This window comes from Haemorhous mexicanus, chromosome 9, assembly GCF_027477595.1.
Source record: "Haemorhous mexicanus isolate bHaeMex1 chromosome 9, bHaeMex1.pri, whole genome shotgun sequence".
Taxonomy (NCBI): Eukaryota; Metazoa; Chordata; class Aves; order Passeriformes; family Fringillidae; genus Haemorhous; species Haemorhous mexicanus.
The window spans coordinates 545,565-573,348 of record NC_082349.1 but is presented as its reverse complement, the minus strand read 5'-3'; the positions used below and the strand labels follow the sequence as shown (position 1 = coordinate 573,348).

General features: G+C 46.5%; 2 protein-coding genes across 2 annotated transcripts in view; both read left to right on the top strand.

Annotated features, from left to right (window-relative positions):
* The first annotated feature begins 370 nt into the window (after positions 1 to 370).
* On the top strand, positions 371 to 4,368 carry FPGT (fucose-1-phosphate guanylyltransferase). The gene is given in 4 exon segments (XM_059853532.1): positions 371 to 462; positions 601 to 768; positions 1,623 to 1,715; positions 2,476 to 4,368. Coding segments are annotated over 4 exon segments (1,794 nt in total). The 5' UTR covers positions 371 to 392; the 3' UTR covers positions 3,939 to 4,368.
* A 4,390-nt stretch (positions 4,369 to 8,758) lies between these two features.
* Positions 8,759 to 27,784, top strand: part of TNNI3K (TNNI3 interacting kinase) — a 28,840-nt gene continuing 9,814 nt past the window's right edge. Inside the window, exons 1-17 of the mRNA XM_059853531.1 lie at positions 8,759 to 9,600; positions 10,171 to 10,279; positions 11,606 to 11,691; positions 13,754 to 13,851; positions 14,344 to 14,454; positions 18,478 to 18,576; positions 18,878 to 19,016; positions 21,418 to 21,562; positions 21,651 to 21,755; positions 22,731 to 22,825; positions 23,412 to 23,561; positions 24,099 to 24,185; positions 24,574 to 24,630; positions 25,654 to 25,746; positions 25,832 to 25,889; positions 26,004 to 26,198; positions 26,541 to 26,645. Coding sequence (XP_059709514.1) covers positions 9,561 to 9,600; positions 10,171 to 10,279; positions 11,606 to 11,691; positions 13,754 to 13,851; positions 14,344 to 14,454; positions 18,478 to 18,576; positions 18,878 to 19,016; positions 21,418 to 21,562; positions 21,651 to 21,755; positions 22,731 to 22,825; positions 23,412 to 23,561; positions 24,099 to 24,185; positions 24,574 to 24,630; positions 25,654 to 25,746; positions 25,832 to 25,889; positions 26,004 to 26,198; positions 26,541 to 26,645 — 1,772 coding nt within the window. The 5' untranslated portion in view covers positions 8,759 to 9,560. The remainder of the gene's footprint in view (positions 9,601 to 10,170; positions 10,280 to 11,605; positions 11,692 to 13,753; positions 13,852 to 14,343; positions 14,455 to 18,477; positions 18,577 to 18,877; positions 19,017 to 21,417; positions 21,563 to 21,650; positions 21,756 to 22,730; positions 22,826 to 23,411; positions 23,562 to 24,098; positions 24,186 to 24,573; positions 24,631 to 25,653; positions 25,747 to 25,831; positions 25,890 to 26,003; positions 26,199 to 26,540; positions 26,646 to 27,784) is intronic.

Sequence of the window (27,784 nt, the reverse complement as noted above, 5' to 3'; positions counted from 1 at the left end):
CAGCGCTGCTCCGCCGCCCGCCGCGCCCCGAGGGCTGCAGGCGCGGCCGGGAGGGGCCCCAGCAGGGCGGGAAGGGCGGGCAGACGTCAAAGGGCGAGGTCAGGTGCCATTCGGACTCTGCTCTTCCCCGGATTTACAAACCGGGCACCCGCCTCCCCCCGCCGTGGGTGCAGGGAGCGGCCCCGGAGCCCGGCAGAGCCGAGCGCGGCCCCGCAGAGCCGGAGCCCGGCGGAGTCGAGTCGAGCCCAGCCCGGAGCCCGGCAGAACCGGCCGCAGCCCCGCAGAGCCGCCCCGGCCCCGCCCGGCCGGGCGGTCCCGAGGGCTCCGCCCGCCCCCGCCCCGCCGGCGCTTCCGGGCCGCTCTCCGGGCCGGGCCCCGGCGCTCGGCCGGCCATGGGGCGGCGCAGCGCGGCGCGGCGGGACGACACGGCCCGGCGGCTGGCGCGGTTCGCGGCGCTGCGAGGTGCGGTGGGGCTAGGGGCGGCCTGGCTGGGCCGGCGGAGGCCGAGCGGGGCCGGGCTGGCGGAGGCTGAGCGGGGCCGGGCTGGCGGAGGCTGAGCGGGGCCGGGCCGGCGGAGGCTGAGCGGGGCCGTTCCCGCAGGCGCGGCCGCCCGGCCCGGCGAGCTGTGGGACGTGGTGGTGCTGACGGCGGCGGACGCGGCGCAGGCGGGCGCGTTCCGGGAGCAGCTGGCGGAGAAGCTGCGGCGGGAGCAGCTGCCCAGGGCCGTCCGGTACCTCGTGTGCGCCGACCCGCCGGGGCCCAGGATCGGTGCGTGCGGCTGCGGGGGGCTCCTGCACCGGCCGGCCGGGGGCCAGGGCTCCGGACCGCGCTCGGGGCTCGGTGCGGGGACTGCGGGCATCGGGGGCGGCGGGAGCCCACGTGGAGCCGTGGTGGTGCTGGGGAACGAGCTGTGCCGCTCCTCGGAGCGTGTCCTGTGGGTATGGGGTAGCACTAACTCGTGTGTTGCACATTCTTACTTACCTGGTTACTTAACAGTCTGATTATGTTTTAGTACACTACCCAGTGGTGATGTAAAACTGGTCTCACTGCTCATAATACCATCTTGTAAGTCTTAATTCCTGTTCACTTTGATGTACAAATTAAGTAATCTCAGTATTATCTGCGCTGTAGAGTAATATGCAGAGGTTAATTCTCAGGAATCTGGCGATTTTAAGTTGCAGAAGCTCATAAAATATCCCAAACCATCCCCTCAGATCCCAAACGTTTCTTATTTCCATACTGTAAATGTCAGGAGTACTTCTGAACACTGCCTTGAATCTGTTAGTAGGCTTTTATGTGACTGGTTTCTTACAGGAGCTGGTTTTTGTGGCTGAGTTATGGCCTATTTGATTGATTAAATGCTTCAAATGATGGGGCTGTGCGGAGGTGACTGGGAGGGGAAATCACAGAGATTCCCCTGGAGCTGTCTGCTCGGGATGCCATCCCCTCAGAGACCTCAGACTTCCAGAGGGACTGTCCACCAGCTTCTGTGTGTGATCTTATCAACCATGATATGGTAGAAAGACTATCCCATCTCTCTGGCTGGGCACCAGTACACCTCACCTGTCAGAACAGGTGTTACCGGAGCTCTTCTCACAAATGCTGAAATGCTTTTTCTTTAGGAAATGGTGGATCCACTCTTCATGCTCTTCGGTGCTTGGAAGAGCAGTATGGTGATCAGTGGACTTCCTTCACTGTGCTGCTAATCCATTCTGGTAAATTCAGTTTTGTGTATTTTGCTCTAAAGTGATACCTTTTATTTTGTTCTTCCTTTAAATAATAAAATGGCAGAGGAGCTTCAGTTCCAAAATATATAGTTTCCTGAGAAAAGTAACCCATGTGTCTGATCATTTGAAATTAGGTTGGTGCTTGCCAGATGTTACTGTCACTTCAGCATTTCTTCTCAGCACTTAAGTTGCTCAGCCAGTGAGAAAGATGTGATTCACAGGTGTGATTTAAATTTCTGCCTTGAAACATCCATTTAAGGACCGCAACCCTCTCTTGGGGGACCTTGGGCTCCTCGTGCCTCTGGCCAGGCTGAATACTTGCCTTCTTATCCACTGAGTCAGACCACTTCCAGATGTGGAAGAACATCAGTGCTGCAGAGGAGAAAGAAACCAAGTGATAACAGGTGTTGTGACCAAACCTTTGCCTTTTTGACTCATCACTGGCTTAAAATTCCCATCAGGAATGTGGTGGTTCTCCTCCAAGCAAAAAGCGGGTGATGTTTGCTTTTGTCACTTCAGCAGCAGATAGCTCTGAAACAAAAAGGTAACAAAATCAATCACAGTTTTAATATGAGCTGAATAAGGCAGGCTGGGTTTTGGATAAGGTCAGATGTGCTTTGAGACTTGGTGTATGACCGAGCTGAGAGGTTGTGAACGCTTTTGTGTACCTGTGAAATAGCTGCCTAGGTTTAGTGTTTTGCTCACTTAGGTACAGTGTCTCTGTGGAACTAAAAGAGTCTTTTTCCAGGTGGTTACAGCCAGCGTTTGCCAAATGCAAGTGCCCTGGGCAAGATCTTCACAGCCCTGCCGTTGGGCGAGCCCCTGTACCAGATGCTGGAGCTGAAGCTGGCCATGTACATCGACTTCCCCCGTCACATGAAACCAGGAGTCCTCGTCACGTGCTCGGATGACATAGAGCTGTACAGCACTGGAGTCCCAGAAACCATCACCTTTGATAGACCCGGGTTTACTGCCTTGGCTCACCCCTCAGACCTGGCAGTCGGGACCACGCACGGGGTGTTTGTGCTAGATCCATCCAGTTTTTCAGGAAAGGGAGGACTGGAGTATGGATCATGCTATCGTTTCCTGCACAAGCCTGATGTGGAGACCATGCAGCAGAGTGGTGCAGTGTGTGTGAGGCGGGATCGCCCTCAGCTCAGCTCTCCTGGGAGCTGCAGAGACTCAGCCATGGCCTCGGAGTGTGTGTACACAGACAGTGTGTTCTACATGGACCACAGCACTGCCCAGCAGCTACTGCAGTTCTATAAGCAGATGGGCACTCTTGGCTGTGAAATAGATGCATATGGTGACTTTCTCCAGGCCCTGGGGCCTGGAGCCACTCCAGATTACACCAAAAACACAAGGAATGTCTCCAAGGAGGACTCAGGGTTGGTGGCAGTGCGGCAGCAGCTGTACTCCCTCCTGCAAGGCACCGCCCTAAATGTCATAGTCCTCAACAACTCCCAGTTCTACCACATCGGGACTACTCAGGAGTATTTGTTTCATTTTACTGCTGAGAGCAAACTGAGATTTGAGCTTGGCTTGCAACCTGTGGCTTTTAGCATCTCCCCTGACTCAGCCAAGACCTTGGATCAGTTGAGCATCATCCAGAGCATCCTTGAGTCCGGGTGTGTGATAGGGCCTCGCTCTGTCATTGAGTACTCCAGAATTGGGCCTGAAGTCTCAGTAGGGAAAGGCAGCATTGTTAGTGGGTCACACATAAATTTCAGTGTAGACATACCCTCAGGCTGCTTCCTGAGTTCAGTAAGTGTGAAAATGACTGATTGAGTGGAGTACGTCACCATGGTGTTCGGTGTAGGCGATGACTTGAAAAAGAGTGTGAAATTGCTGTCAGATATACACTCCCTCCAGTTTTTTGGAGCCAGCTTGCCAGAATGCCTTGACCTCTGGAGCTTAGAGGCTTCAGACCAGCTCTTCTCCAGTGATGACACTCGTTTGGGGCTGTGGACTGCAAGGATTTTCCCTGTTTGTTCTACTCTGAGTGAATCAGTTAGGATGTCACTGAGCATGCTGAATTCTGTGCAGCACAAGTCAGCTTTCAAAGTGAGTGGCTTTCAGCTTTTGTCTGTTGAAGAAATGCTCACCTACAAAGATGTGGAAGACATGCTGAAGTTTAGGAAGCAAATTTATGATGAAATCTGCCTACAAAGACAAAAAGAGAAGTCTGATTATAGAATGAATGGTACTTGATCAAACCTCCTGTTTTCATTTGTGGACGATTGATTACTTCCCTGCTTGTAAGAATCCTAAGAGAAAAGTACACAGATCTCTTCTCTGATCTCATTGCAGTAGAAATTAAGAAATTGCATAACATTAATAAAGCAGCAAATGCAAATAAAATGTTCTTTTGATAAAAACAGGGAACTATTTCAGATCTAAAACCACTGTTTGGTGACCTTTTGTGGGTTGGATGTTATGTCTTGTAGCTTTTTATCAGAATACGATACAGAAAAAATTGTTGATTTGTCTGAAAACGGCTTTAAAAGCTTTTAAAGGGTAGAATATTGGCAATGTGGAATAACACAACTTATGTTTCTCTCTTTTTATGCTGCCATTTTGCAATACCGTTTCAAACAGTAGTTAGCTAGAGGTAAAATGATTAAAAGTGATTTTATTTCAAGACATCTTGTCATGGGCATTTTGTAACTTTTTATTCTTTCCTGGTTTTTGTCAGAAGAAAAAAGATTGGCATGAGTGATTATTCTTCCCCTTGTGACTCGTAGTACTGGGGTCAACGCCAGTCATCAAGACATAATGATTTCTTTTTTTTTTCTAGTAGTTGTTGGAAGCTGGCAGTGTGATGGAGAAGCTGCCAGCTCTTTGTTGCCCACAGATTGACTGATGTGTGCCATGCCAAAAGCAGCACCTTGTGTTTCTCTAAACTGAACTGTTGCAGTCTTTGCTGTCCTTGGTGGGGCAGAGCAAAAGCCAGAGAGGTTTGTTGTGAGTGGCCCCACAGTGCATATCTTCAGAGGAACCCTCTTCCCCTTCTCCCCTTCTGCAAATATAAGTTTAATATTAAAGTTTAAGTTATAAAAGTTTGATATGAAAGTCCTCCTGTTTCTACTTTAGATGCCCAAGATCCAGCTCCAAACAGATAAATCTGCGATTTTTAGGAGTGTGCTGTGCAGTGTATCAATGTGATTTGGCTGTAAATGTGATGCATCTTTCTCTCTTGAATGTCTCTGTGGGTTTTCATGTTTTATTTAATGTCTCATGATGACAGTGTTTATCTCCCTGCTGACTGAAATCCCAAATGACACCTTTCTTATGCCACCTACGAGGCAGCAGAGTAATGTCTCCTGGGCATTACCCACCCTTCTCTAACCTACACTAGGTTTCTTCTTCAGTAATAAACCTTCCAAGAAGAAATACAAAGAAGTTAAACATGGAGGTTGGGAATTGCTGGAGTTGGCTTCAAAGGAATAAGAATTTCTGAGCAAATAGATTCTAAAAGTCAGTTTGAAATATTGGTTAAACAATGGAAGCAGTAGGTTTGGGAACACCTAAGTCCAGGATAAACCCTTTAAGTCACAAAGCGAAAGTAGTCATAGAGCATGGAGTTGTCATTTGTATATCATCCTGTTTGCATGATTTATTCAGCTATTGTTGCACAAAAGATTTTAGGAGAAACATGTTTGATGCAGACTTTGCATCTTGAGTTGGAGACCAAACTTCATTTGGTACAGGCTGCCCTGAGGGTTTCTGTGCTGCCAGCTGAGTTCTCTGAGTGTTTGGTAGCAGGGAAATGCACCCTTTTAACATGGTTATCTGCTTTAACTGTTACAATTGCATTTGTTCTGAATTCCCTGAGTACCAGGTATTGATTTCATCACTGAAAGCAAACTGGGTAAAAATAGGAAGTGAATTGTTTCTGACACATAAGTATTGGGAGAATGAGGAAAAACAGTGCCAGACCAACTTGGAAAAGGTTGTGGTAGGTCAGGCCAGCAGCAGCTGCTGTGGTTTAGGGAGCAGTGTGAATTCCAAGGCAAAAAAAAGGAGTGGCATCTTGGTGGTAGCCATGGACTAGCACAGCTAGCCCCCAGCTCGGATCTCGAGGCAAAGGTTTTAATGAAAACCTGTTGTAATGGAATAAGCATGGATTTACCAGGTAAGAAACGTTGCACTGCTTTAGTTCTGTGTGTCACCCACTGCTTGCCTCTTACTCTGAACATTTTTGTCTCAAATTGAGAAGGCAGATTTTGATCAGTATTAGCCCTGGATAACACCAGCAGGTTTAATGGATTTACTCTACAGGTATGGGAATTTGTGGTGTTGTACCATTCTTCATTTTTAAACTGCAATCAAGTTTAATGTAAAATGTTATGAAGAACATTACAATATATATTTTATTTATAGAGTTATATTAATTATTTTCCCAAATGGAGGTATTCACAAGCCACGTGGATGTGACACTTGGAGACAGAGGTTAGTGGTGGCCTCAGCAGTGCCAGGGGAATGGTTGGACTTGATGGTCTGGGAGGGCTTTTTCAGTCCAAATGCTTTTTTGATCCTACAATTCTCTGTATTGCAGCTGTTTATGAAGTGTGTACATTTTTAGCTATAGTAAATTGCAGTCCTTACAGCAAGGGTCATGCTACAGTGTGAGTACATCTCATTAAAATCAGAGAGCCTGCAGAGCAGACCCTTCCTGACAATAATAATTCAAGGCTGAGGTATTCAATCCTTGTATGCATTTTATCCATATTGCATTTACAGCTCCACATAATCTTTGTATTCCACAGTCTGCTGTTAATGTAGGTGACAACAATTTTCTCATGCAGCCAGCTGGGATAAGTGTGTCCCAAGGAAACTGAGAAACCTGTGCAAGGCCACCCAGTAAAACTTCAGAGCAAGGTCAGTAATTCAGGGGTTGCTGGTTTCCAGTACCAGGCTCTTAAAACAAGACCATCACAGCATCCTGGCCCATAATTTTCCTGCAGTCTGAGTGATGAAGGATGCAGTCATGAGAGTGCCAGGCATGCAGGACCTCTGTGGATGGGAGTCATCTTCTGAAACCTAGAGTTTGATTTTGGCTGATCCTCACAGTTTCCCAGATGAGTGCAATGTTCATATATCCTCTAGATCATTGCCTGGCTCCATCTATCCTGAAATGCAATTCAGGCTGGTACAATCTCAAACAAACTCAAGATGAGCTTTTAATGATTTTTTTCATGTCAGCTTTCTTTATTTAATTAGTTTTGCTGTGTAGTGCAATAATAGGGCTCATAATGAACATGATAGCAATGATTTCCCTGAATGCCTTGAGCAGGCACTGTGATCAGCAGAGGTTTAGCCCTGCTGTCTGTGTTATCCTGAAACCTGAGAGCAGTGTTTCAGTGACCTTTGGTGCAGGAAACTGAAATCTGAGAAACTGGGCACTTAACAAAGAGCACAAGGGAAGGCAGCTGCAATAAAAATGAGCAGCTGAGAAGAATCTGTGCCAGAAGAGTGTGGGGAGCGGAGGAGAGGAAGTAAGCTCTAAGGATCAGTTGGATCTGCAGAGCAATGTTCGTGCCTTGTCAGGGTGTTTTTGCTTGAGCTCAGAGGTTCCAGCCTCTTCTCGTTCCCTGACCTCTGATGTAAGAGCTTTGTTTTTTGCTCTCTGCACATGAGCCCCCATGCAAAGGCCTCTCTAATGTTGTGAGAGCAAAAATAACAGCGCAGTGCTGCTGTACACTTGTTCATCTGCTGCCACGGGGAGCCACTGCAAACACCTGCTCCTTTACAGGGGCCAGGGTTCCTCTCCTTTCTTCTTGAAAACACTTACTTTCTTTTAGAGTCCTTTTCATTTTCTGGGACATATCTGAATGTCTCCAGAATGGCCATGAAGTTTATGGGAGCAGCTTACAGCTTCCTCAAGTAAATGATTGATGTGGATATATGTTAATTGTGGGTATGTTCTCATTAATTTGAAATAAAGATAATTTCAAAATACTTACTCCTGTAAACCCTCCCTGTGAAGGACATTAAAACCTCAGCTCTCCCTGTTGTTTGGTGACTGGATGTGGGAATCAGTTTCCAGGCTGGTGCCTTTCTGCAAATCATTGGTCAAATATCACAGGATACAGTGAAACAGCAGTTCAAACTCTTCAGAAATAGGTCCTTGGGTCGGTGTGTAAGCTTGTCCAAGCACAGGGACAGGCTGGCAGTGCCAGGAGTTCAAACTCTTCAGAAACAGGTCCTGGGATTGGTGTGTAAGCTTGTCCAAGCACAGGGACAGGCTGGCAGTGCCAGTTCAAACTCTTCAGAAACAGGTCCTGGGGTTGGTGTGTAAGTTTGTCCAAGCACAGTGACAGGCTGGCAGTGCCAGGAGTTCAAACTCTTCAGAAACAGGTCCTGGGGTTGGTGTGTAAGTTTGTCCAAGCACAGGGACAGGCTGGCAGTGCCAGGAGTTCAAACTCTTCAGAAATAGGTCCTTGGGCTGGTGTGTAAGCTTGTCCAAGCACAGGGACAGGCTGGCAGTGCCAGGAGTTCAAACTCTTCAGAAACAGGTCCTGGGGTTGGTGTGTAAGTTTGTCCAAGCACAGGGACAGGCTGGCAGTGCCAGGAGTTCAAACTCTTCAGAAACAGGTCCTTGGATTGGTGTGTAAGCTTGTGCAAGCACAGGGACAGGCTGGCAGTGCCAGGAGTTCAAACTCTTCAGAAGTAGGTCCTTGGGCTGGTGTGTAAGCTTGTGCAAGCACAGGGACAGGCTGGCAGTGCCAGGAGTTCAAACTCTTCAGAAACAGGTCCTGGGATTGGTGTGTAAGCTTGTGCAAGCACAGGGACAGGCTGGCAGTGCCAGGAGTTCAAACTCTTCAGAAACAGGTCCTGGGGTTGGTGTGTGAGTTTGTGCAAGCACAGGGACAGGCTGGCAGTGCCAGGAGTTCAAACTCTTCAGAAACAGGTCCTGGGATTGGTGTGTAAGCTTGTCCAAGCACAGTGACAGGCTGGCAGTGCCAGGAGTTCAAACTCTTCAGAAACAGGTCCTGGGGTTGGTGTGTGAGTTTGTCCAAGCACAGTGACAGGCTGGCAGTGCCAGGAGTTCAAACTCTTCAGAAACAGGTCCTGGGGTTGGTGTGTAAGTTTGTCCAAGCACAGGGACAGGCTGGCAGTGCCAGGTGCTGCCGAGGCAGCGAGGTTGGTAGCGTGGGCTGCAGCGTGTGGGAGCTTTCAGAGATGTGTGTTCTATTAACTTGTCTGCTTGCCTGAAATCCTTCACTGAGATGAGAAGTCACACACAGAACAGCTGCCAAGGGCAATCACCACGCTTTAAATACATAAATATATAAATGCATAAATATAAATATTTATGTGTGTATATTTGCATTTCACTTTGAATTATGTATCGCCCTTCCTAAGTGCCATACCCAAGTGCTCCCAATGCACCCTCTGTGCCAGGGGGTTGTGAGTGGCAATCATCCCTGGCCTCTCTCATCTGGGGACCCCCTGCCCTCCTTGGGGATCCTCACAGGACCCCTGGGGTTCAGGTGCTCCAATTCCCTTTTCTCTACAAAGTCAGTAGCAAGCTGCCAAATTACCACTTCCCACTAGCTGTAAGTGTTCAACAGATGAGGGCAAGTGTTTGTGTGGGAATGAGCTGGGGATTTTTAAGCAAGCTGAGTGGGTGTTTCTATGGCTTTAGCCCAGTGGACAGCACAGGCTGTTTCGCTCCGTGCTATTGTTGCATGACATTCCTCTTGGCACAATGTTTATTTTTAGCCAGAGACTATCACAAGTATTTTTCAGCAGGACTGTCACTGCCACTGAACAGGGAATCATATTACTGCAAGAACTTTGCTGAAACCAAGAAGATAAATTGGATAAATGGGAAATTATAAATCTAGACCAACCCAGACTTGCACGGGTAACTAATGTCACTTTCTTACAGGCAGTGTGCCATCCATCCATCAGCAAGGAGCAAATGGTATTTCAGGAGATAACTCATTCCTGGTTTACTCTTGAGTTCAAGGCTCAGGTATTGTTCTTGACTTAACCCGATACAGGCTGTGAAAGAAGACAAAAAAGCCAAAAGAGCTACTAAGCTAAATTTATTTGGGCAACTATATAAGATCATAATAACTTGTATACTCTGTTGCTTTAACTCATACTTCATGAGAAAAACCTTTAAATCTCTAACCTTTTTCTGCTGTGTGTCTGATGAGGAAAAAAGAGCTAACAAATGCAACCTGAACTTTAAGTTTTCTCTTGAATGTTATTAAATATTAAAATACATATGCACTGTCTCTGAAATCCTTGTATATGTTTCTGTATTGGCTGCAGCAGGAACAGTTTAATAGCTGTAATTTTTTAAATTTTAATAGAGATATATGTGAAAGTGTACAATTGGATGTTTGAAAATCCAGTGTTTTGGTTACTGCGACATTATTATTTCTGTGCTTTGAAGTGTTTTATCAGTTTGGAGTTTGTGTTGTAGATGAGTGGAAGAAGAAAGTCAGTGAATCCTATGCCACAGTCACGGAGCGCTTGGAGGACGACCTGCAAATCAAGGAAAAGGAGCTGGCAGAGTTAAAGCATGTTTTCAGGTAAAATATTCTGGGAATCTGTTTATGGATTTCTTTCAAATGACTGTTTGGTATCAAACAGTATTTCCAGTTTCAGGTGTTTTATATGGACAGAGTTTCTCCTGTGTGGAATGCGTGTTCCTTCTGTCTATTTTTGGGAATATGTCATCACAGTGCTGGGCAGAGCCCCACAGCAGAGTACCAAAATTAGTGGCTGCTGATTAATAATGCCAATATTTTACAACAAACACCTATATACCTTTGTAAAATAATTAGCTCCAGCACCATGTCGGATTTTGCTGTGCACTTTTCAGTTTTGCTGGTGTGTTTCTGCAGCCAGGAATGTTGCTGGAGTGTACCACTGTGAGCAAACACAAAAGCAGTGGATTCAAAGTTAGGCTGGTGCTGGTTTTCTCAGGATAGCAGGCTCAGCCAGCTGGGTAACACAGACGTGTTCATTACCTGCCACACTTCCAGTGCAGCAAACTCCCCGCTCACAGACTGGAAATGAGTTGAGAAAAGTATTGAAACTTTTTGGTTTTTAAATTGTAACCTTGTTAAATGCGTGTAATGGTTGCTCCTCCCTCAGGGTGGGTTTATAGTTGCACAAATCCAAGTGTAACTATAAACCCAGGGTCATGGGTGTGCTGATACTGCATGGAAACTTCTGTGGGCAGGCCAAAATTGAGATTCTCCAAAGCAGTATTAACTGTAGGTGTATTTAGCTTTCAACAAATGTAATTATTTACAGTGTCTGATGGATTACTAGCAAATCAGTCTGTGCTGAAGGAAACCCACAGGGCTCGATGACAAAAGCTAAAATGTCCAAGTACTGTCTCATTTAACAACCTGTAAGCAAGCACAGTGATCACTGTCCCTGTGACTTTGCCTGGGGAGTATAAACTCACTTTTTGATAGGCTTTTCCTGGCTATTCTTTTCATTTAGCAAGATGGCCCCTGCTCTATGCATGTCCTACTCACCATTTTTAAATCAATACACGTATTTTAAAAATACATCATAGTTATTATTGCATTAATGTAGACACTGAGTTTATATGCATTGTTTATATTTTTTAAGAGCCTTTCCTCCTATTTCCCCTAATTTAGATAAATTTAGAATGTATATATTTTGCTTGCATAGCTGGATTTCTCAGGAAACAATAAATCTGGACCACTCAACCTGATAGTAGTAAAGTATTTCTAGATTTACAGACTGTAAACTGGGTATAAACTCAGCCTCGTGTCTCAAAAAAATTACATTGAGATTTCTCTTTTAAATGTTTCCCACATGCAAGAAGCTGTGCTGAAAGATGAGAGAAGTAATCATCTGTAAAATCCCTTTTTCAGCTCTGATGAAGCCTTCTGCAAAGTCAACCTGAATTACCGCACGGAGAGCGGGCTCTCGCTGCTGCACCTGTGCTGCGTGTGTGGGGGTAGGTGTGGGCAGGGCCCCTGCCCCAGCTGGACCTGCTCTGGCAGGCACAGGGCAGTGCTCTCGGGGAGCTCCTCGGCTGGGGCAGAGGCTCTCAGCCTGGCTCTGAGCTGCCCTGAGCTCCTCAGCTGGGGCAGCAGCTCTCAGCCTGGCTCTGAGCTGCCCTGAGCTCCTCAGCTACAGCAGCAGCTCTCAGCCTGGCTCTGAGCTGCCCTGAGCTCCTCAGCTGGGCCAGCAGCTCTCAGCCTGGCTCTGAGCTGCCCTGAGCTCCTCAGCTGGGCCAGCAGCAGCTCTCAGCCTGGCTCTGAGCTGCCCTGAGCTCCTCAGCTGGGGCAGAGGCTCTCAGCCTGGCTCTGAGCTGCCCTGAGCTCCTCAGCTACAGCAGCAGCTCTCAGCCTGGCTCTGAGCTGCCCTGAGCTCCTCAGCTGGGCCAGCAGCAGCTCTCAGCCTGGCTCTGAGCTGCCCTGAGCTCCTCAGCTACAGCAGCAGCTCTCAGCCTGGCTCTGAGCTGCCCTGGGCTCCTCAGCTGGGGCAGAGGCTCTCAGCCTGGCTCTGAGCTGCCCTGAGCTCCTCAGCTGGGGCAGCAGCTCTCAGCCTGGCTCTGAGCTGCCCTGAGCTCCTCAGCTACAGCAGCAGCTCTCAGCCTGGCTCTGAGCTGCCCTGCCCGAGGCTTGGATGGAGCCACAGAGCCCCCCAGGAGCTGATCCTTCCGTCTGACCAAGGCTCTGTGCATGGTGCAGCAGGATTCACTGCAGGTGTTCAGCTCATCCTGAATGCCTTCCGTGTGATCCGTTAATCCAAACCCATCACAGAGCATTTCTGCCTCCACTTTCCTGGATTCTGTCATGGCTCAGGCTCCAGGACAGGGACCTTGTTGTAGCAGCACTTTGCTGTACTTACACCACCAACTTTTCTACCATAATGAAAAAGTCTGTATTTTATTTCATGTTGATTAAAAGAAGAATAACTGAAATGCTCTAGTGACAAACTTCAGCTGATAGTAGGGCTTTTCCAGATAGCACATCAGAATACACAAGGGGAGAGGACAAGATGTGTTCTGGGATGCTCATACAAACATACTAATGGTGGGATTTTCCACTTGGATCCACACAGCTGCTCTGTTATCCACAAAAAAGTCATTAGTTCATGCACTTGCTTTGCTCTTGTTATACAATTTTCAGCAGAAATCGGCTGAGAGAGGCAGAGACTTTTACCCTGAGGTTTCAGCTGTGCAAAGTACTGACTAATGACATGCAGAAATGATTTTATCAATCTTAGTTAGATGTTCACCGTGAGGAACAACCTGATCCTGCACTGCTGAACAATGAGTGGATCTCTCCTGGTCCTTTTTGAGTGCAAGATCCTATCCAAAGATGGCATCCATACACGGAGCATCAGCGCAGCTGGGGTAGCTGAGAGGAAGTTTAGGAAAACACACACTAATCATTAGTTCTGTGAACACTCAGAGAAGGGCAAAGAGCTACTAGATCTGACATTGTCCTTGGCTACTGTCACAAGTATTCAAAAGGCAGATGAATTTATTGAATTTATGTATTTATTCGCTGTGTCAGAAAGGTCAGAGCAAAGCTCCCGGCCTGGCCCACATTAATGGAGCCACATGAGCACTGCCCAAAATGACTGTCCTTGTGAGGATGTCCTGGGTAGGGAGAGCAGTGCTCCAGTTCTGAGATGGCAAAGGAGCTCAGTGACTGAGGAAGCAGAGGTTCCAGAAGCACCTTCTGTTTCAGGGAGTTCTCTGCAGCATGCTCTGGATGCCAAAGGAGGAGTTTGCCTCTCTAGAAGCTCAGCTACCCTTACCAAATCCTCATTAAAGTGTGAACAAACAGTGAGCTGGTATGTAGCCAGACCCACAATTGTCCTGGCCAATGAGATATTTCCATCAGCCTCATCATTTTGAAGTTTCAAAATATATATTTTATTATTTGCCTCAGGTCAGCAGTTGAGATATCTATTTCTCTGCTTTCAAACTCATGTAGGAGCTTCTTGCCTCATCTGCATGTTCTTTCCTGTAACTGTCTTTTTTTCTGCTTTTCTCTCTAAAGGCAACAAATCCCACATCAGAACTCTCATGCTGAAAGGGCTGCGCCCGTCCAGACTAACGAGGAATGGATTTACAGCTCTGCACTTGGCAGCTTATAAGGTAAATTATTTTAAATAGAATCGATGACAGGAAATCAGAACTGAGCAACTGATTTGTCTGAACTGTCTAGATGAGCTCTCTAGTCATTATTTGTGGTAAAAATACAGGTTTCACATCTGTGGTGCATAGGGAAATTCCCCATAAAGAGCCCATGCACAGGAATCAGCATGCGCTTTTGCAGTCATCCATGGGGTGGGATATTGCTTTGGAAGGGCTGATGGGGACATCCAGTGCAACTGGAGACAGAGCAGTTGTCCAGTGCCACCATAAAATCAGGACAGAGGCTTTTTCAACAGCCAGGCCTCAGTAGAGCAGCAGAGAGAGTCCTGGTGCTGGGCAGAGCTCCCGCAGCCTCTGTGGCACCCTGAGCCGCAGCTGGGCCCTCTCCGTCACAGCCAGCTGTGCCACAGCTGGGGAGGCCAGGGCTGGGCTGCTCCCTGCAGCTCGGAGAGCCTGTCCCAGGAATGATGTGGGCTCGCTCCTGGCCTGCAGGACAAGGCAGAGCTGCTGACGGCGCTGCTGCACGGCGGGGCTGACATCCAGCAGGTCGGGTACGGCGCGCTGACCGCCCTGCACGTGGCCACCATCGCCGGCCACCACAAGGTATGTCCCTCGGGCTCTGCAGGACTCTGCTGAGGGCTCGTGTTGGCAGGCCATTCTGGTTTACTGCCTTTCGAAACAAAACTCAGAACTGGTTAATACAGCTGGATCTTGTTTAGTTTTTTCTGCATTTTGGGAAAATTGTATCTGTGCAGGTATTTTTACGCTGAACAAACATGCACAAAAGGACGCAGGTCAAAGGTTGGACTTGATGGGTCTTGGAGGTCTTTTCCAACCTTGATGATTCTTTGATTTAATAGTCCTGTGCAGAATGGTGGTGGAGCTGTTAACCTGAGCCCTGACTCTGGGATGGTCTCATTCACAGGTATTTAATGTCTCTCCTGTGGACAGTACAAAGAGGTCTTCTCTGAGAACTCTGGGGTTTCAAGTAGTTGTTAAAACATCTGGGCCTTCTGCTGTAAATGCCAAAGGCAGACCTGCTCTTGCTCCCACATCCTGAGCTCCTGCTGAGTTTATGGGCAAGTTTAGGATGCTCACAACCCAACAATATTAACTCAATAAGAAACTGTTAGTAGTATTGAAAAGTTTCTTATTTCTTCCTTTGGAATGATCAGCTCTGTATCAGAAGCATCTCCATAAATGGAGTGGGACTCTATATATATATATATATATATATATATATATATATATATATATATAAACTCATTTGGTTCATCTGCTGCACAGGGAACCAAGGATTTACGGTCCAAGTTCTTGCTTTCCTTCTTTACATAGCTGTGAAATTTTCAGTCAGCTTAGAAGTTCCTCTGCCAGATAAAGTAACTTGTTTGGTCCACAATTTCATTAATATTCATGGAAACGTGGAATAATTTTTTCAAACCCCATTTTAAGGATGAGTTTTTATCCCTTGCCCTTTTCCAAAAGACAAAGTCCTTATGTCTGTCTCATGGGGTTTTTGTTGGCTCCTTCTAACCTTCACAGTGGCTTAATTAATTGTCTTTGAAGTGAAGATCATTGACTTGAGTGTTCAAAAAACCTCTGAATAAACCTTTTGTGAGAGAATTTTAAGAAAAATTGCAAAGTAAGACTGTTGTACAAGTTGTTTGAAGTACTGGTTTGAAATAACATTTGTTTGTACGAGGAGAGGGAAGCATCCGTTCCCCTTGTTCTCCAGGCTGTGCTGGTGGGAGCCCCACAGGGATGCTGCTGGCTGCCTTAGACCAGCCCACCCAGCTGCTTTCTGCAGCTTGGGAACGTCCCCTGGGTTACAAGCTTCACCCTCACTCACTGTCAGTCTCCTGAGGATAAAAATCGTTTTTTTTTTTTTCTACTTAGTTTCTGAAGTGTTTCTTGCACATCCCTCCAGCATAGCCTCCTACTTGTGATGCCTGTGACAGCTTTCAGTGCTTTCTAAGACTCCTTTTTTCTTTCCTAGAAAGATATCTTGTCGGAGAGACTATCCAGCCTGTCTCTGTACCCCTCTCATCATTTACACTTGAGTGGAGTTTGCTTAGTACAGCGCACAAAATTCTATTTATCAGGGGATCACAAAGCAGCAGGCACGGCTGCCATTGCTACAGCCTGGAAAATGTGTCAAAACCCATCCAGGTTTATGTTCATCATCAGGGATGGATCCACATCACTCAACACAGATTTTTCACCTTGAAGATCCACCTTGAGAGCTTCTAGATGAATCTAAATTTTGAATTCCAGCTCCCAACAAGTTTGAGGAGTATATGGAGTTATTAATTGGAGTTATTCACATCCCTGAATGTGTTACAGCCTCACAGTTCATGGCTAAATTAAAATCAGGCTGATCCAAAGATGTTTCAGTCATGTTTGTGTAAAAGCTACAGGCCCAAACATCTCTTTTCAGAGACAACAGCTACACTTCAGTTTTATCATGGCAGTTTGCTGGAAAATGTCTTAGACTAATCATTTGAAAGCCCCCAACCCATTAAATGCCTGGCTGGCTGGCTCTGTGTTCCCACCTCTGGCTCACCAAGATATTGAAAATTGGCCAGACACAGGAAACAGAGTGGAGGGAGTCAGCTGGGTTAGCTAAATAATGGAGTGTGTTCTTTATTTAGCACCTGAGCATATTCCCAGCCATCCCCTGAGTGCCTGTTGCTGAGCTGGTAGAACAGCCAGCAGAAAGAGCTCAGGGGATCTTTCTTCAGATTTTTGTTATGTACTCTAATGCTTTTTTGAGATCAGCAGCAAAAGGATGTCAACACACGTGACATTTGGCAAGGCAAATTCTGACTGTATGTAAAGGGGCGAGGGGATCCCAACGAGAGGGATCTGAGGGCATTCCAGGGAGGGTGCAGAACCCCCAGGCGGGGCAGTAATCAGACCTGGTCCTGCAGTGCTGCCTCCAGGGGAAATCATAGCTGATGCCATGGAAAAATGGGTAAAACTAATGGGAAATGGATGCATTTACATATATCAGGGCACAGACTTTATGCAGAAAGTATCTTCAGGCCTTCTTATGAAAAAAGAATAATTGAAATTGTGTAAAGAAGCAATCCCTGTACACTGATGGTGCTTGGGAAGAGTTTGTGTTCTCTGAGCACTCGAGAGTTGCTGGGTTGGACTGACTGTCCCTGTTGTTGCACGTTTGACATGATTTGGGGTGTCAGCCGGGCGAGCAGGTGACAGGGGTGCATGGTGACAGCTGGCAGTGGCTGCCCTCCTGCAGGGGCTCTCCGTGGGCAGGCGCTGGTGTGAGTTACACAGGGCAGGACTGGCCACTGCCCGCCCTTGGCAGCCCTTCAGCCCCAGCTCTTCACTCTGTTGTGACTCGTGGTCCAGTGTCCTTCATCATCATGGCATTCAGAACTTTGCACCCACCCAAGTGATGTGCAGCACTTGTGAAGTAATCCCCAGCCCAAGCCCTCGTGCTTCAGAAGAACCCCCTCAGGCTTCAGTGTAGAACCCAAGGTGGTTTCATTCAGGCTTCTATTTTGGCAGCTGTGCAGCAAGGCATTTCTTGAGAGTTCATGGCTTTCAAAAAAACATGGGCCTCCTGAAGGACCGAAAAAAGTAGAATTTTGAAAGAAAGCACTTAGGGTTATTTATTGAAGCCAAAGAGCTCTTATGTTCTAAAATACAAAGAAATCCTTCCATGTTTGAGGATTTACCTTCACACATTTAAATTTAAAAGGATCTTTCATTTTGTGTGACTTTTTCACTTCTAAAAACTCTGATATGTTTACAGCTCTTTGTTCATAATGGCTAGAAGAAAATTAAAGGTTGTTCTGAGAATATCCAGACAGCCAATTCTGTGCTTCTTACTTAGTAAATCAGTTTTTTTAGTGGCACACCAATTTTCAGTCTCATTTATAAAGCATCAGTGACATTCAGTGTTCAGTTCAAGTACTGTAAGCTGATTATTTTACATGCTCTGCACCTTTATACCCCGTTTGTTTGGGGCTGTTTGACACTTTTTAAACTGGAGGCGTGAGGTCTCAAAGTCCTGTTTTACCAGCTGAGCACGTGTAATACACACACACAGCATTGTACAGGGCACACACACACACACACACAGAGTATTGTACAGGGCACATACACACACACAGCACACACACACACAGCATTGTACAGGGCACACACACACACACACACACACACAGTATTGTGCAGGGCACACACACACACACACAGAGTATTGTACAGGGCACACACACACACACACACAGAGTATTGTACAGGGCACACACACACACACACACACACACAGTATTGTACAGGGCACACACACACACACACAGTATTGTACAGGGCACACACACACACACACACACACAGTATTGTACAGGGCACACACACACACACACACACACACACAGTATTGTACAGGGCACACACACACACACACACACACACAGTATTGTACAGGGCACACACACACACACACACACACAGAGCATTGTACAGGGCACACACACACAGTATTGTACAGGGCACACACACACACACACACACACACACAGATTATTGTCGAGGGCACACAGCACACGCACTCACAGGCTGGTGCTGGGCACTGCTGCTGGTTTCTTGCAGGCTGTGGACATCCTCCTGCAGCACGGGGCCTACGTGAACGTGCAGGACGCCGTGTTCTTCACGCCGCTGCACATCGCTGCCTACTACGGCCACGAGCAGGTACTGGGGCACTCACAGCCCTGCCCGGGGCACTCTGAGCCTGTTCCTCTCTTAGCCTGGTTGGCCTGCTGTCCATTCGCCACAGAAAATGTTTTTCAGAATTTATGTGTGCTTGCTTTTGAGAATTTTAATGTTTTTATAGACATGTAAGTTGAAAACGAGTTTCCTATTGAATCTCTTCTCCCTGTTTTAACTTTGCAGAGATGCTCACATCTAGTATTACCCAATACACTATTGTATCTGGTTTTCTCAAAGTTTTATTTTCATGTTATTTTTTAGTCAACCCTAATTAAATATTTAGGTAACCCACCTGTTACTGAAGTTTGGAGCTGATGTGAATGCAAGTGGTGAAGTTGGGGACAGACCTCTCCACCTGGCTGCTGCCAAAGGCTTTCTCAACATCACTAAGCTTTTGATGGAAGAGGGAAGCAAAGCTGATGGTAAGAAAAGATATTTAAAAATCCTCTTTAACACTGTGTTTTGTAAACAGAGTCTTAGCTTCCTAACAGATACTCTTTCTGTGTGGGCTGTGTATCATCTTTGGACAACTGAAACAAGAAAAGAGCAGTTGGAAATCTTTCCTTGGTTAAGCATGCTGGTTTGTCATCCCATGTTTACTCTATTTTCAGTAATAAGTTAGAGGTGAAAAACAGGGGCAGAAAACAAAATGACGATTGTTATACAGAGGTGGCTCATTATTTAGACATTGATCCAGGCAGGGAACTTGTGGCCCTGTGGTGGGGATCTGTAGTCAGAGTAACTCAAATGCAGAGAACTAGTGAGCGAGGTACAGCAAGTAATTTAGAATAATTCATATGGAAATCAAAATTCCACAGAAAAGGGGATTTTTATCACATAATTTATTATGCTCCACAAGTTTCCCACTCTTCACTGTGTGCCATTTTCTGCCTGAGAAAGGGCCTGTGTGAAGACCTGATGGGCTGGACAGAAGTTGTCTCAGCACACTTTGGGCATTGTATGAGTTCTTCGTCCAGGTGGCCTCACGGTGATGTCACTCAGGCTGGGACATTGCACTTCATTGCTTATATTCTGCACGAATGTAATGTATAAAATATTTTATCCTGTGGCTAATGTCAGTGTGCAGCTGGTGGTTCTGCTGGGTTCTTGTTCTTCCCTCCCCTTTTGCTGCTTCAGTAACTCTGAAGGCACAAAATGTGCCACTCTCCAGCCTTTCTCCTCATTGCTGTGACACCTGTGTCACAGGTGTGCCCCTGCACACTGCTGACACACCCCACAATGGCATTCAAATGCTGTAACTCACAGGTCACATTTTCTGCATGTTGTGATTATCAGTGCAGAGATTCTTACCTGTACCTGAAGGGAGCCTTAAAGAAAGGTGGAGAGAGACTATTTACAAGGGCCTGGAGTGCCAGGACAAGGGGAATGGCTTCACCCTGACAGAGGGCAGGGTTAGATTAACCACCAGGAAAAAAGTCTTCCCTGGGAGGGTGGGCAGGCCCTGGCACAGGTGCCCAGAGCAGCTGGGGCTGCCCCTGGATCCCTGGCAGTGCCCAAGGCCAGGCTGGACCCTGGGGCTGGAGCACCTGGGACAGTGGGAGGTGTCCCTGCCCACAGGGGAGTCCCTTCTAACCCAGCCCATTCTATCATTCTGTGAAATACTGAGCTAATTCCAAATTATTGAAAAATTAATTCCTTATCCTCAGAGTAAGAGACAGAAATGTTTTTTGGGAAGTAGCAGTACATTGCTTGGAAACATACTGCTCGTTAATACATCAATTTACCATGTTCTCTGTGAGTCCTGCCTGCAGTCACACATCCTCCTCCTGCAATAAAAGAGCATGGAGGGAAGCAGCACAGCCAGGTCCACGCGTGCTGTTTCCAGAGGTGAGCTCAAGGTGTTCCAGCCTCGATGTGTATGCACTGGGCTGATATAATTATAATAAAGGGGGGGAAAAGAGACGTTCTCTCATCATGACAAGGCAGTGGGAGGTTTGCCCTCTGTTACAGAGCTTATTCCAAAAGGAAAGAATCTGGGGCACCATTTCAGGTCCTTTTCTTTAAACTCCAAATCTTAGCACAGAAAATAGAGAAAAGGGAGACTGGAAGCGGGAAGCCTTTTGCTCTTAAAGTAGCACACTTTGAAACTTGCTGTAAGTGCAGCAGCAGAGGAAAAGTCTTTAGTGCCCAGGAATGAAAGGAGCTGGGGAAAGAACCTGAATAAATTTGGCACTGTTCAGTGCAGACCAGTAATTGGGGTCACAAACTTGAGCTGTTTCTTTGAACACAATGTGACTCGCCAGTGAGCCCGTCCCGCCAGCAGGCAGAAGGCTCCTGGCGTGGGGAGCTCCAGGACAGCTGGCAGGCTCCAGCATTCCCATCTGCAGGTCAAGGATTCCCCAGGGACACTCTCTGCAACTGCCCTTGGAATATTTTGCTACTGCTGGTAGGTGCCAGCAGTTCTGTGCTGTCTGGATGTTCCCAGTTCTGTTGATGTTGTTATTATCTTACTTTTGCTTCAAAATTGCTCTTTCTAAATGTCATTTATGACTCATGATCCCTTCATGGAAAGCTTTGTCAAAAGACTCAATAAGTTTGCAGCTGGAAGAAAGAAGTCATGCCCCAAGTTCAGAAAATCACCTTGACAGTGCACTGCAGGTGGCACAGAGCAACGTGGGTTTGATATCCAAAAGATCACAGAAATTTCAATTTTAAACAAATACGTCCGCAAATATTTTTCCAGGAGGTTTCAAAATGCATAGACACAACACATAAAATTCTACTAAATATCCAAAACAATCCCAGACACACTGTGTTAAGGATAAAATCCTTTCTGTGGTCTTTTTCTGGGTGAACCGGCAGTGAATGCTCAGGACAACGAAGATCATGTGCCTCTGCACTTCTGCTCTCGATTTGGGCACCATGATATTGTGAAGTTCTTACTGCAGAGCAGCTTCGAGGTGCAGCCCCACGTGGTGAATATCTATGGAGACACACCTCTACACCTGTGAGTGCCCTGGAGCAGCTGCTGGACAGGTCTGGGGCTCTTGGGAAGGCTGGTTTTGCTAACCCCTCTGTACTGGCTTCCTTTTCAGGGCCTGTTACAATGGGAAGTTTGAAGTTGTCAAGGAAATAATTCAGCTCTCAGGAACAGAAAGTCTCACTAAAGAAAACATATTCAGTGAAACAGCTTTCCACAGGTGAGGTGTTCAAATGCCATTGTCAGTAGGGCTCCACTTACACATGCATGCAGCACAACACCCAGAATTACAAATGTCTCACAACACCCAGAATTACTAGTGTCTCACAAAACCCAAAATTACAAATGTCTCACAACCCTCAGAATTACTAGTGTCTCACAACACCCAGAATTACAAGTATCTCACAACACCCAGAATTACAAATGTCTCACAACCCCCAGAATTACTAGTGTCTCACAACACCCAGAATTACAAATGTGTCACAACACCCAGAATGTCTCACAACACCCAGAATTACAAATGTCTCACAACACCCAGAATGTCTCACAACACCCAGAATTACTAGTGTCTCACAACCCCCAGAATTACTAGTGTCTCACAACACCCAGAATTACAAATGTCTCACAACACCCAGAATTACAAATGTCTCACAACACCCAGAATTACAAATGTCTCACCCACAGCCAGGTGAGGGGCAGAGAGAGCAGGAGCTGCACAGGGAGGGTGAGTTTGTGTCATGAGATAGAGGACAGGGCATGAAGCAAGAGGCAGAACCAGGCAGTGAAAATCAGGTTCCCCAGCCCCTGGCTGGACAGTGGTTCCTCTCCTTGTGCAGTCTGGGAGCTGGGATCAGAGCTTGTTCCACCTGGATGTCTGCTGAGCCAGGTACCCTGAAGGAGAAACCAGGTGGCAGAACACAGATTGGTGGGGATGCTGGAATTGTGTAAAGGGCTGTTGAAGAGGCACTTTGCAGCACAGACTGTTTGCACAACTGTGCAAAATTAGGTGATCCAGCAATAATTAGAATGTTTCTGAACCAGTAAAAACGAATATTCTCTGGTGGATTGATCATGCATTTGCACATTTCTAATGATCCTTTATTACTGCATTTTTATCTCTTTGTAATTCTTTTCTGGCTACCCACAGTACTTCTTTTATGGCCTGTAGCACTCACCACTCCCTTTGCTTCTGCAGCGCTTGCACCTATGGAAAGAACATAGACCTTGTCAAGTTTCTTCTTGACCAGAATGTTGTAAGCATCAATCATCAGGGGAGAGATGGGCACACAGGTAACATCTCCATATTTACTGTGTATGAGGGTGTGTACCAGCACCAAAATACTGGGAAGCCATACACCACCAGGATTTCCAGCACCCCAGTACCTTTCAGACAGAGCACAGCTTTTTTGAAATATTTTTACTGGAGGCATAGAAGTGATAAGAGTTTAGTGAGGATGTAGCAGGCTCATTAGGGTGTATATGAGTAACAAAACCTGGTGTAAACTGTTCCTCCCATATTAAGGCTTCTAAGCAGTGTTAGAAGTTGTTCTGCAAAGAGATAGGCTTCTGGAATGTAGTGTCTGAAGGGCTGCACACCTTCCTGTCCCCACTACGCAGAGCTGCCTTTGTTTCCACTTGCTTTTCCTCACATACAGAGTCATTAAATGTGGCTTGCAGGTGGCAAAGTGGTGGCACATTCTGCAGGGGCAATAGATTGGTTCCTGCAGCCTTAATGTCTAATTTTCACCTCTTGCTTCAGGTGTTTTTCGACCACATATTTATTTATCAAGGAGATCAATTTGCACTTCACAGTTGTTGCTGCAGTCCCATTGCAGTGCTCTGACAGCTGTGCTGCCACTCTTCTCTGGTGTTGCAGGATTGCACTGTGCCTGCTATCACGGCCACATCCGCCTTGTGCAGTTCCTGCTGGATAACGGAGCTGATATGAATCTTGTAGCTTGTGATCCCAGCAGGTCCAGTGGAGAAAAGGATGAGCAGACCTGTTTGATGTGGGCTTATGAGAAAGGTATTTCAATTTCCTGGTTTCTGCTACAAAACCCACCGAAGCTGTGCAGGAAGGGGAGGGCAGCACGGGAAGGACAGAACCCTGCAGAATGAATAACCTGCAGTGCCTGCAGACAGCTCCCACCTCCTGCTCCCCAGGCACTGGCACAAAGGTTATAAACACCAGCCCTTCAATTTGTCAGCTCAGATCTCTGTAAACATTAGTTTAATCCAGCACAAACTCAAGAAGAGTTCACTGGAGACTATTGTCAATTTCCTTGGCAGGATTTCTGCAGCAGGGCTTTCCTTTGCCATATCTTGCATTTTAGGAGTAAGTGGACTCAAGAAAACAACATGCTTGTTTTTACAGGCAGAAATTTCCCATATTTCTACAGTTAAGAATCGCAGTAGGTTTAGATTAGCATCACCATGTCTTTGCATACCTTGTAGTCATGTTTTACATTTTTTAAAGAATCCCCATATTTAGTATAAATTAATATTTTTTTTTTTAAGTCTTTTGAGTTACCTGCAAATCCTTGTATTTCTCTTTCCTTCCCAGGTCATGATGCAATTGTGACCCTCTTGAAGCATTACAAGAGACCTCAGGATGAATCCCCCTGCAATGAATACTCCCAGCCTGGAGGAGGTATGGGCGGGGCAATCATTTTATTCAAAGGGCCTGATCCAAAGACTGCTGAAATCTCTGGAAGTGCTCCACCCATGCCAGAGAGCTTTGGGTCATTCCTGTCCAGCACAAATAAAATCACAGACATGGGACTCAGCATTTTCTGGCCATACTCAGATTCCTCTCAAGGCTGCAGCCCTACAGCACCCCAGCCTGCTGTGCCTGGTGCAGCGAGGAAAATGAGCTGTATCCCTGCCCAAACCAGCTCCCATCAGATGTGTGGGTGTGTTCATCTCAACCCTCACCCTTTATTATTAATTCTTTCTGGCATCATTGACTCATTAATTTATCAGCACCATCACTTGTGTTGTCGTTGAACTCCATAATTTCACTCTGTTCTTCATTTCAGACGGGTCCTACGTGTCAGTGCCATCCCCCCTAGGGAAGATTAAAAGCATGACAAAAGGTATTTGCAATGGTAAATTGGGACAACGTGAACTTCTGTGGTCCTTTGACCCAAGGTGTTTGTCAGCCTGAACATCCTGCACAGGATTCATTATTCCTGAACTTTTTATGGTACCTTGTTCCATTTCTCTGGGATAATTTTAGGAAACAATGTACTTAGGTTTGTTACTCAGTATAATGGTATAATGACAATTCCTGTATTTACCCTGTTTTCATTCACTTTAAAAAAAATATATATTTCTTTTTATTTCTTTGAGGAAAGGCTGTGATGTGAAATAGCACTAATGAAATACCCATTTCTCCAGGAATGCAAGGTATCATTTAAATCACACCATAGAATGCCTGGATTATCCTTATAAGAAAATTTCTGTCCAAAAATAATTTGTGTTGCTCTGAAACAAATACAGCTGAAACATTCAGATAAATATTTTAAGGTATTTTAAGATATGTCCTCTTTTTTTTTTTTTGTGGTATTTTCAATTTTCCACTTTAAATGTTCACTCTGAATAGAATCAAATCCTTATATCCCTCACATAGCAGCATCAAAATTATCTGTTTAGAAATATTCTGATAAACTTTATAATAATGAACTAAAAAGATCAACAAGATAGAGACATTTGACAACTAAATTCAGCTGCAAAGTTTAGATTCCACATATCACCAAGAGCCAGCTGGCTCTGGACTAGCATCCTCAGCAGCAGCAATGAGCACTGGCTACACAGAAGGAAGGGATGAATTCTCCATGTGAGGAATTCTGCCCTGCCACCCCATGGCACAGGCAGGGTTTGGGAATGGGGGGCAGTGCTGGTGGCTGGCAGGTGCTAAAGCCAGGGGTGCCCAAGGCAGCCTGCAAGGCTGCAGGGATGTGTCTGTCACTGGGCTTCGCTGCAGCAGGGAGCAGGATTAGCAGTCCATTTACAGGGAAAAGTCAGCTTTCCCAGTGCAAGAGTTCTGAAGTGCAGTGATTTCATGCTTGTCCTCCCCTGGCCATGTTTTACCAACAGGGTGGGTGTTTCTCCTGCAGAAAAGGCTGATGTCCTCCTGCTCCGTGCTGGTTTGCCATCCCACTTCCACCTGCAGCTCTCTGAGATAGAGTTCCACGAGATCATCGGCTCAGGTACCAGAAGTGAAAGTGCATTCACTTTAAATGCTTGATGTTCATAACAAACATGTTTGAGCTTGTTTATTTTAAACTATTTTAGGGTCTTTTGGAAAAGTCTATAAGGGACGATGTAGAAATAAGATTGTTGCAATCAAACGGTAAGTTTGCCAGGCTTTTCCGTCCTGCTTGGCCAATCACCTAGTTTGAAGCATTTCAAAAGCCCATCTCTTATGATACCTTTGCCTTCTGCTTCCCCTCCTGCCAACCCTAAGTTACCGAGCCAACACCTACAGCTCCAAGTCTGACGTGGACATGTTCTGCCGCGAGGTTTCCATCCTCTGCCGACTGAACCATCCCTGTGTCATCCAGTTCGTGGGAGCCTGCCTGGATGACCCCAGCCAGTTTGCCATTGTCACCCAGTACATCTCTGGGGGATCACTCTTCTCCCTGCTCCACGAGCAGAAGAGGTATTGCCCTCATCCACCAGTGGGCCTGCTTACAGAATTTGGAAGAGCAGGGAATCTGAGCTGATGTAAATATTCATTGCAGCATAGGACAACAGAGAAAGGAACACCCTAGAAAATGTTGAGCTTTGGCTCAGTTTATTGCCTGTGCAAGATAAACTGATAGGTCTTCACAAACTTGTTATTGTCATTATTTTACAGTATATAGATTTACTTTACATAGATGATGTAACATTATTTTGTCTGTAAAACAGTTTTAAATGTTGCATGATTTACAGATCAGAATAATTTTCAGCTGTCTATTAACTTCAAGTAATCTTTTATTTTTTTTTTTACAAAATACAGAATTCTTGATCTGCAGTCTAAACTAATCATTGCAGTAGATGTGGCCAAAGGCATGGAGTACCTCCACAATCTCACACAGCCCATCATACATCGGGATCTGAACAGGTCAGTTTCTGTCTCTAACCTAAGAATTTAGACAACATGAAGGCTCAAAGCCACAGGGACCCTGTGCAGTCTCCTGCAACCCCAGTATCTCCTTAGCACTCAGTTGAAAATAGTCTCAGGGGTTTTATACAAACCTGTACAAGTCTCAACAGCTGAACTGTGGTTGTCCTGGAAGGCTGCAGTCGCTGACATTGTTTTCCTGCATCTGTTTGTTTTCCTGAATCTCTGTTTTCCAGTGCTGAATTTCAGCCTAACACCATCTGTCAAAGGGCGCTTGGTCACATTCCCTTCTCACTTCCTCTCCACCCCTTTGCTTTGTCTCTTTTACTGTAAATATTTCCCCACAATCACTGAGTTGGTGTGTTTCTCGGTTTGCTGGGCTCGTTTGTTACAGCTGACAGCAGCTCTGATTGCTGCCCCCTGGGAGCTGGGATCTTGCACGGGACTGGGCACTCATCCATCTCCTTGGTGGTGTCCCAGTGGGAGCACTGAGGCCTCTGTATCTGCAGGGAAAAGCCTGTTCCTTGTGTTCTAGCTAGGGAAACAGTCTGGTGCATGTTGCAGCAACAGGGGCTGAAGTACCTGAGCTGCACTGATTGCAAGATTGGAGGTGAAAATGACAAAACGTGGTCCTTGGCTCTGTCAGCCCTTGAGAGCAGCAGGCAGGCTGGAATGGCATCTGCACTGTGCTTTGAGCCTCCTGCATCCCTGCCCAGTGCTGCCAGGCCACAGACCTGTGTTGTTCCAAGGGACAGCCCTGCTCCTGAGGCAGTGGCACGAGCCAAGAGCCCCGAGCCTGACTCTGCTCCAGGGCAGCCAAGGCTCAGACCTCTCTGTGCAGCTCCGTGCCTTGGTGGCTCTGAGGAGAACAATTCTGCACTGAAGGATTTTCAATAATTGTGTCCTCAAAAGAAAACCCAAACCAGTACCTTCCTAGAGAGCCAGAAAGCCCCAGAGCAGCCATACAGATCATATTTGTAAGGGTCAGAAGATAATGGGCTCTAGGGTTGTTGGTGCCCTTGGTGTGTGCTGCTGAGAGAGCTCAACTTCTGACAGTTTAGTGCAAGAGCAGGAGTCATGTTTGCAGCATGAGTCCCAGCCAACCCACAGGCACAATTACCAGATGAAAATCTTTGCAA